Source organism: Coffea eugenioides, chromosome 2 (assembly GCF_003713205.1).
Source record: "Coffea eugenioides isolate CCC68of chromosome 2, Ceug_1.0, whole genome shotgun sequence".
NCBI lineage: Eukaryota > Viridiplantae > Streptophyta > Magnoliopsida > Gentianales > Rubiaceae > Coffea > Coffea eugenioides.
This window is the reverse complement of record NC_040036.1, coordinates 16,409,422-16,419,564: the sequence shown is the minus strand read 5'-3', so window position 1 is coordinate 16,419,564 and position 10,143 is coordinate 16,409,422. Positions and strand designations below refer to the sequence as shown.

General features: G+C 33.5%; 1 protein-coding gene across 1 annotated transcript; it reads left to right on the top strand.

The window, feature by feature from the left end:
- The first annotated feature begins 606 nt into the window (after positions 1 to 606).
- LOC113758019 (MDIS1-interacting receptor like kinase 2-like) lies at positions 607 to 9,416 on the top strand. The gene is made up of 11 exons (XM_027301052.1): positions 607 to 805; positions 4,358 to 4,505; positions 5,316 to 5,387; positions 6,284 to 6,355; positions 6,451 to 6,522; positions 6,648 to 6,719; positions 6,997 to 7,068; positions 7,203 to 7,274; positions 7,375 to 7,446; positions 8,128 to 8,199; positions 9,341 to 9,416. The coding sequence occupies exons 1-11, from the start codon at positions 607 to 609 to the stop codon at positions 9,414 to 9,416; spliced, it is 999 nt and encodes a 332-aa protein (XP_027156853.1).
- Positions 9,417 to 10,143: the final 727 nt, after the last annotated feature.

Genomic DNA, 10,143 nt, shown 5'->3' with positions numbered 1-10,143 from the left:
CTTTAGACAGTGCATGCCATTGGCACATTGCTTTCTTTTTCGAAAAAAAGTGGTGTAGGTTTAGATGTTACATTTTCAGGCAGATTACTCATCAAAAAAAAGAGAGAGAGAGAGAGAGAGCTTTAGGCTTTGCTGCTAAAGTTTTATTTGGAACCACACCATCAATGTTTTGATACATTAGGGAAAACAAAGGTTGGTTGTGTCACTTTAAATGTGTCTAAGTGGAAAAGAGAAACGTGAGAATGTAAAGGACTTTTTTGTTCAATTTTCTCAAACAAAGTCAAAATAGTAGTGTACTTACACATAAACTGGAGATCAAAATATTCGAATTATAACTCCATGGCATGTCTTTATAAATTCGGTGTGATCGATACGCCTCGTGAACCACGTGGCTAGTGATAATGTCACTATTCTAAATTCCGTAGCAAATATTTTCTGAAATGACAAATTCATCTTTTTGAAAATGAATTCAATCCTTAGCAATTGGTGAATGGCATACTTGTCATTTTAATACTGTAGAAATTAGCTGATTAGTCCAAATAGCTGCTGTGGAAGTATTGCCAATCTATATATAAGAACGCCAAGAACGCTTTAGAGCAAAGCCATATGAATGCTCATTGGAGAAGTACTCAAAGAAACATGTTCAAGGTTTTAGCTTCTTTACTGCTGTTTCTGGCACTCTGCTGCAGAACAAGCTTGGAAGAATCGGGCAATCATTGTTATCGGGGAACGTGTAATGGGACGAGCGGTGGTGCTTCTTCTTTTCCTTCTCCATCCCGAGAGCCACAGCTTCTCCAACGAGACGGTAAGATGTTCTTGGATTTTGTTAATTCGATAATGTTCTCTTTACATTTTCCTTTTAATAATATTACTTATCATGCATCTGTGAAGGATTGAAACTATACATTGTCAGAATTGTTTTTCCCCTATAATAATTAAGTGGATAGAACATATTAACGTTGATTTTATGAAGGATTTGTCTAATCAATGGCCGATGGGTAATTGTTCATACCCAAAAAATGTATTAGTTAAGAGGAGCTTGAATTGTTAGTGATTTGGAAAAGTTATATTAGATCACATAAGGGTCTATATAGAAGAAGATAAGGATTCTATAAAAGAGTGTTTAAATGGTAAATCAATTCAAATAATTGGAAAATATATATATTTGACAAACATCCGTTTCAAAAGCATGTTCAATAACAGAAAAATTAGTTTGTTTTTGGGGAAGGTAAAAGTAAAAAGCAGGCCCAAAAACTGCGTGTAAAGCCTCGTAGTAGGCTAATCCTCTTTGTGTACTTTAACATTCAATACTAAACATAACCACCAAATGTTGTATAAACAACTATTAATTGAATCAAGTAAACACATAGCAAGAAGGGTTAATTCCATTTTAGCCCTAAAATTTAAGTAACAAGAAGTTTCAGTTAGGTCCTTCAAATTGAAAAAAATCGCAGTTGGGCTCCAAACAAGAAACTTTGTTCACATTCCATTCAAGAAAATTTGGCTCGAATTTTTCATCAGCTTTAATTTCATTCAGTATCAAATGTCTAGTTGAGTATTTATGCCTGGCATTATAATCTTCATGAAGTCCATAGCTCACGAAGTTAAAGTAATGTGTCACAAGCTGAGCGCATAGTTATATCATTTAATCATGATTTTACCACATGTATTTGACAACGACAAAAATATGAGATACGTACATCCTAGCTGTTAAAAATTTCTATAACTAGTGCCACCAATGCAGAAATGTAGTAGGTGAAATTACTAACTGAAGTACTCTGCAATTTTTCCAACTACTTTTGGAGGGTAAAATAGAAATTCCATTTACTTTTAACGATCTATTAAAATTTTCTGTAACTTTGGAGTGCCAAAATACGTTAGGCGCAAAAAGAATATACGGGATATAAAATTTGCACCCTGTTTCAGTTCATATTCTCCCATACATTGTAAAAAATTCTTTGCCATATTTATTTTCTCAAATTAAGTAAACATAGATTTCAAGAGGATGACTACTTGAATAAAAATTATGTAACATCAGAAGTACTAGTTAGAAAAGTTCAAGGGCATTTTTAGATGCTTAGCTAAATTTTCCCTGATATTATTGCACTAATGATCTACAGATGGAATTTAATTCATGCCAAACTACTTAATATTTACTCCTCTATGCTGCAAGTTTATTCCAAAGCTAATTCAAGGAGTCAGTTTCTCAATACCTAGAGGGAGGACAGCCAGGGATATTATTTCCTTGTATTTTTTCGTCTCCGCATTGTTATTTAAGGTAAACAACCAATAATAACAACATCAATAATAATACAATAATTATATTATTATACGTGTTACAAATGGTTATAACAAGTTGCTTAGGGACTAATTGACAATAATTGAAAAAGGAATTGTTGGTTATTTTACACAAATGTAGACGTTGATTTTTTTTTTTTTTTTTTTTTATTGAGAAAACGGGACAAGGCCCATTCCATTGTCAATGCTGAAGTGTCTGTCCCAGCGTTGAGCAGGGCCTTTTATTGATAAATAAATATCACGTTACATCAGCATCTGCCAAACAGAGGTGCAAAAAGAAAGAAATTGCTCAACCAGAGAGCAAAAAATAACAGCAGCAATAGCAAAACAAACAACAGTAACAGCAACAACGCTTGAATCTGTGTGGATGAACTAGACCCCATTCCAGAAATCCAAATGATTAGTAAACCCGAAAATTAGGATAACCTAACCTATCCAACTTGAGGTCTCCACGAACCAATCGTGGCAATTCCAACCATGAATCATACACTATGTTGGACTTTAACTCAGTTCCAACCTTAGATAAGCGGTCTGCAGGCAAATTCGCTTGACGATAACAATGAGTGACGGATTGAAAGAAATGCCTAAAAGTGAGCAATTGGTCCAGCTCTCGTTGCAAATCCCATGGACATCTACTAATCCCCTTAACCATTTGGACAAGAAGTGACGAATCTGATTCCAAATGCAAGCAAAAGAAACCTCGCATAACACAAAGCTTAACTCCAAATAACAAAGCCTTCAACTCTGAATGTAAACTCGGTATGACACCCCAATAACACGCAAAACCCAACAAAAAAACCCCCGAGCTATTTCTCAAAACCCCCCCACCGCCACTCCTTCCCGGATTACCAAGAGAACTACCATCGGTATTCAGTTTACATGTCGTCAAGACTGGAGGGATCCACCTAACCAGGATGAATTTAAATGGTTTTTGCCAACTCACCAGTGAAGAGTAAAAACATGGCCACGAGTACCTTCCAACTCCAATGTCTGTAAAATGTAATTGGAAAATGTCATAGAGATCAGAAAGAACAAAAGTATTAATCTGCATGACCGACAACACCTTGCCTTCCCAAACCGCAGTATTCCTAGCTTTCCAAAGATGCCAGCAAATCAGCGATGGCAGCAGCTGATAAACCAGTTTAAGCTTAATGTTTTTAGCTGGCAGCAACCACCATTGAATGACTGCATGCTTTACCGTTGAAGGAGTGACAAACTGGCCAATATCAACCTGAAACGATTTCCAAACTTGGCGAGGGATTTCACCTGTACAGAAAACATGATCAATAGAATCAAACCCAGGATTTTGGCAGCAAACGCAACGAGATGGTCCGCACACACCAAAGCGCTGCAACACATCCTGAACCGGCAGTCTCCAAGACAGCATTCTCATTCAATTGCAATTTAGCAAAAAATTAACACTAAAAAATTGCTATTCTTATAGTTTACTACTAAAATTAACCTTTAGTCCAAACACAGGGGAGCAAATAGTAGGCTTCTAAACCTTGTGGGAGTTAAAGATAGGACACATAAACCGCAAAAGAATAGTGGTAAATTATCATAAAGAGAGCCTGTTTTCTACCAATAAATAAATAAAGAGAGCCTGTTTGAGATTGCGGTCACTTATCCTAAAACAATTTGTTTACTAATTATTATAGCTTTTGAAAAAGTGCCTAATGAATTCTTAATTTCTATTTTTGGGAACATATTTTCACAATTACCTTTTTCTACTAGGTAATGTATGATTTCGAATGTTTTTATTATACTACTATCTTTAACTACATTTAATTTTAATATAAAATAGTCAGACTTTACTTTTAATCTGTTAAAAAAAATTCCAAAATCACTAACTTTGAGCTTGTGAAATTTGACACTGCAAGTAAAATTTCTAAAACCATAATTACCAAGCAGCCTCAACGAACTTTGATCATCTGGAATTTTTTTCTTAATAAAAACACTATAATTTCAAATGGGCGCTATTATTACGTCAATTATTGATCTCAATTTGGTAATTGTCGTGAAATGTGTTTCTATGCTTAATCTATACTTCTTTTGCCAGTGGATGCTGTAAATGCTCTGCTTGAACTTGTGACGCCTCGGAACTTTTTGATTTCCATCACAGCAGTCGGTTGCTCTGCAACAAAGCATACACCATTCATGAAATGCAATTGCGACAACAGTACGAATATATGCAGGGTGACTAAAATGTATGCTTTTTCTCACTAATTCCCTTTCATGCTTTCATATATATATATTTTTACCCTCAAACTGCAACTGTACCAGCATAGTACATACTCCTACAATAAGGGATGGAATGTGGTGCATATAATGACAATTAGATGGGGAGAACACCACATTCGAACCAGACAAGCATACTAATGCACCCACTGTACTTGATGACACATTGGGAAGCATAAGCATAAGCTTTCCTCGACACTAAGGGGGAGAGAGCCCCAAGAGCGGAGAGAGATCTAAGAGCCTCTTCTTGGCCGTTAGCCCAATGGTTTTTTTCACTCTTCAATGGCTAATTCATAGTTTTCCTTTGTCCTTCTCACATTCTTCCATGAGGCAGAGTATTCTCTCTATTGCTAATACATGTATTGCCTTGTACCATAAGTAGAAACTTAGATATTTCTTGAATATACCAAAAAGTTTAATTGCGAGAAGAAGAATACATATAAAATGAAAAGAATATATGATATTTATCTTGGTCTATTTGAATCAAGGTCTATGACTGCAAGAAAGAATATGGGTGAATTTAGTCTGTTTTCCCCTTTTCCATTCTAAAATTACCTCATCATATTCGTACTAGAATAATCCACGACATATACAAAGGCATTGAACAGTTTTATAGTACAATTAACACATGCAGCAAAGGAATCTTCAATCTTCTATAACCATAATGCTTAGAATAAAATAAGAGCATAAATTGACTACACAAAAGCTTATCTATTGGGTAAACCCTTCAGCATTTGGTCTTTTTGATCCTTGAAATTCTAATAAATGATGAATTGCAGCAATCTCAGTGGACTTGCTTTAAGCCGTCAACTTCCTGCGGAAATTGGAAACCTTGATTATCTGGAAGAACTGTAAGCAAGTGAAAATTAATTTTTTCAGCATTATTTGTATGTTAATTAATATATATTCCATTCAGTTACGAGCTACCTAATACTTTGTACATGATAACTGCTATAGCTGTAATGAATTGTTGTAATTTTCCATGAACCTATATTATGTGGTAGGCATGTATTTGCATTTGTGTGGAGAGTAACTGTTTAGCAAATGGTGAAGCATGTCTAGACGTTTTTGTTAACACTAAATAACGTGAACTTCTTGTAAGATAGTGAATTGTAGAGGTACTCGTCTGTCTAAATATTTGGCAATTTTAATTGTCACTTGCTTGATATATCATGTTTTTGGTCGGTGCAAAGTTTTTCTTCTTTATTTTCTCGAGAGACTTTATGTAAGAATGTTCAAATGACTCCAAAATTTTTTACACTTAATTCTAATTTGCGCCCCTCAACTATTATTAATTTGTGATTTGCACCTTCAACTATCATAGTACCACCAATTTGTGGTACATTATTCAAATCAGTTTGAAAAATTTAAATTTTCTCTTACTTTTTAATAAAAAGACTTTGGTACCTCTAATATGCATCCGTTCATTCAATTTCTGTATTTATTGAGAAGCCACTAAACTTTTATTCAAAAATTGCTAATAAATTTCATTGGTTTCCAAACAATTTGAGTAATGTGCTATATATCAAATTATCAATAGTGTAAAGTACTTAAATGCTAAAATTGATATTTTAGGATGTGAATTGCTAATCTGTGCTAGTTCAGGAGTGAAAATTGTATATAACCCTTTTAAAAAAAAAAAAATTGAACATTGCTCAACACAGACATTAGTCACATTGATGCTGAGGTAAATATTTGTTTTTAGTTTTAGAGATGATCCAATGTTTGTCTTATTTTGAATTTTCAGACGCCTTGTCGGGAACTATATCAGCGGACCAATTCCTGAATCTTTTCAAAATTTATCGCGCATATCTGTTATGTAAGTTACACATATTGTTTAAGATTTGGGGATGCACAATAGCACACATGTTTTAGTTTTAGAGATGACAAGCATGCCTTATTTTGATTTTTCAGAAACCTTTCTGATAACCATCTTACCGGATCAATTCCTAAGTCCTTCCGAAATTTGTCGCAGATGACTGAAATGTAAGTACCTCAATGATAAAGTTACTGCATTCAATCAAGGTTTTTTTTTTTTTTTGGATTTAACTTCTCAGGCTATTTATTTGGATGCTTACAAGAAATGTACATCTTGTTATGTTCTGAATCAGTAATCTCAAACGTAACAACTTGGAAGGACCCATACCATATTTTCTTTCGGAGATGAAGTCCTTGACAATCCTGTAAGTTAGCATTGCAGTAACACATTTAAAGAGCTTCTTAGAATTTTACATTGTTTTCATAAAACGAAACAAATTCTTGGAATCAGGATGAAGAAAAACAGATTTATATGCCTAAATGTATACAGAATTATGTCTGTGTATGTGTGTACACACACAGACACATACATATACAGGTAGGTATGTTTGTATGCATGTGTGTATGTATGTATCTATGTATATATGCACGTGATGTAAATGTGTGTGCTAATTTGTTTAGTTAGTCAACTTGGTAGTGCAGAAGGATAAGTGAGAATTGGTTTGATGGGTCAATTCCGCGTGAGTTTGGTACCTTTCCAGCCCTTAAATACTTGTGAGTATCCTGTTTTTACTCAATAACTAAGTTATTTTTTTTTTTAATGTTGTATTCATTTTTTCTTTGGTAAATGTACCACAATATTGATCTTGCATAATAGTTCGCATGTAATTTCTCTTGTTGTTTTCTAGGTATCTGGATGGTAACTTTTTATCTATGGGGATCCCTGATGAATTAGGAAATATATCAAGCCTTTTAGAACTGTATGACCTTGAGCTCTATTTTTCTATATTTATTATTTGGGATTGAATTATTGATGTGATTGGGTTTCCTAAAGTCTTTTTCTACTTCAAATTATTATAGGTCTTTGAATGAAAATGAACTTTCGGGTCAGCTTCCACAACAATTTGGAAACCTCACAAAACTCGAAGAGCTGTAAGATTAATATATGCTGTTTCACCGCATAATGTCCCATATTACATTATTTCAGCATATCCTTGACAAGTAACTAAACTAAAAATTGACATTGTAAAATCAGATTTTTTATTGTTGATTTTTTAACTTGTCAAAAAGTGTACGATTCAAACCCTAAATCTGATAGCGATAAAGACTCCAAAAACCCACCTTTGATTACTAGATCAACCTTACTGTTGAGAGGATTAAGAAAAAAACGCGTCAAAGAGCATGTAGTGATGACAGAATTCTTGCAAAAACACGTATTTCTGTACCTCTTACTGTTACTCATTATTAGAAGAATTGTGCTAATTTTACTTCAGTGCTTGCCAAAAAATTTTACTTCTTATCAGTCTAAATTGGAGATACCATGGACAGGATTTCTTGGCCCTCAAAGTTTGGACAATGAGAATTTTGAGGTTCATTTTCGCCAAAATGGAAAAATATTAGGACCATATTTGTCTTTTATCTAAACTTTGGGGACTTCTCTATTAAAATGCCCGAACATTGAGGATCAAAGTTGCAACCCTTCCTTTATTTTAAAATGCAACTTTAAAGACTACATGTCCAACAATTTGGGAACCAAGGTTGTAGCACATCCTTGTGTTTATTTGACAGTCTATTAAATGTCCGATCTTAATTGCGAAAACTTTCCTTTTTCAGGTACCTAAGCAACAATTTGTTGAGTGGTAAATTGCCTCCAAGCTTGGACGCACTGGAAAACTTAGAAGCCTTGTAAGTTGATTCTTATGTGATATGCATGTCGATAGACCTAACCTGTAGATTCTAACATAAATCCAGTAACTTTTGTAAAAAGTATGCAGGTTTTACATGCAAGTAAAATTAGATGGATGAGGGGCTTCACAAGTTGATTTTTGTTCAATTTAATCCAGTTCATGTAATCTTTAATAAATTTAGTGTAAATTCGTACAATTTTGGTGTAATTGCCAACCAAGTTATATGAATAATAAATTCCAGTTTACACCCAAATTATATGAATTTACCCTAAAAATTGCAAGAATAATTATAAAACCGATTTAAACAGGACAGAACTCAAATCCCGAGGGCCCTCATCCATGTATATTAGACATTGTTTAGATTTTGGTTTAGGTCATGTACTTCCCCCGTCCCATTGAAAGTGTCATACTTTCTATTTTGGGATGTCCCAAAACAATTGTCATGTTAGAAAAGTCAAAACACCTTGTGTTTGGATTGCATTTTCCGTGATTTTTCATGGAAAAATTACTGTAGCGATTTGATGTATGTGAGAGAAAAAGGTAATAGGGAAATGTGATCACGGAAAACGACGTAATTTTTCGACGGAAACGGGCAATCCAAACAAGGCTAGTTTGCCTATAATTAATGTTTTCTTTTCTTGCCTATAATTATGTTAGAAATAAAATGATTTTTTTACTAAAGAAAGAGTGGAAACGGATACGAGTTGACAAATTCAATTTTGTTTTGAATGAGAGTTAATTGATTATGTGTAATTTGTCACTAGTCAACATAATGATTACAAGTTGATAAAATATAGTCCTTTTTCTAATCATATATATGTTACCATTCAAATTTTAATTTTAATTTTGTGGGGATAAAATTGAAAAAAGTCGAATTCTCCAAATATGACTAAATAAATGGAACGAAGGGAGTACTAATATTCGATAACGATTCACTTGAGAACCGTTTTATATAGTGGAACAGGAAGTCTACAGCTAAAAATGCCAGTATTGAAATCCATGCAGCTACAAATGTATCTATTTATCCATGCATTTGTACTTGATTCTCTCACATAAGACTAAAGTAGAATATCGTAAATATTTAATAGGAAGTAGAATACCATTTCACCATGAAGGTTTTTTTTGGCTTTTGTTTTTAGCACTGTTCAAGGAAATAGCTTCAGTGGAAGGATTCCAGACTTCATCTCAAAGTGGCGAAGCCACCAATACTTGTAAGCCTAACTGCTTAAGCGATGTAAGCTATAACTTGGTTCGTGTGCAACAACTCAAAGGGATAAAATGCAGTTTTAATCCTCAAAGTTTAGAGATTAGACCAAATTGGTCTTTAATGTTTCAATCAAAACAAATGTAGTCCTTAAAATATTCAATTTGACTAAATTAATCTCTAATGTTTTACTTGAAAGAAATGTAGTTCCTGTAGTACATTAACGGGTCAAATTGATATTGTTTTATGAAATCTACAAAATTTATTAATATGATATAAAATCACATAAGTAATTATATTGCTAGGATCTATGGTAAATTCAGTTGAAGAATCCAAGATCGTTGGTTTACCTGGCAGATGAAATGGAATAGAAAAATTACAATAAAGTCACAAAAATTTAAAATTCTAGAATATATAACAATAATTGTAAGGAATCCACTTTTAGTGAAATGAATTTAAGTGATAGATATGTCAATACATAGTTCGTACACAAAAGTAAGTGCATGTACAGCTTTACTGCTAAACCTATTTTTACTAAAATAAAGCACACAAAATAAACAGATTGAGCACATGAACAATAGACACTTTATTCCGGGGTTAAATTGAATTTTGTATCATACATTGCACTTAGTTTTTGGAGCTTTGCAAGTCACAAAATGTCTATAGAAATTACACAAAATTCTATTAAGACACATAATTAGATTAGGAATTATATTTTGTATATGTGCTCTTGTATAT

Bases quoted from the DNA above. Each gene is read 5' to 3' on its own strand.
- LOC113758019 (XM_027301052.1), top strand. From the start codon at position 607: ATGAATGCTCATTGGAGAAGTACTCAAAGAAACATGTTCAAGGTTTTA. The intron at 7,069-7,202 runs GTGAGTATCCTG...GTTGTTTTCTAG, and splicing joins TTTCCAGCCCTTAAATACTT to GTATCTGGATGGTAACTTTT. The intron at 8,200-9,340 runs GTAAGTTGATTC...TTTTGTTTTTAG, and splicing joins CTGGAAAACTTAGAAGCCTT to CACTGTTCAAGGAAATAGCT.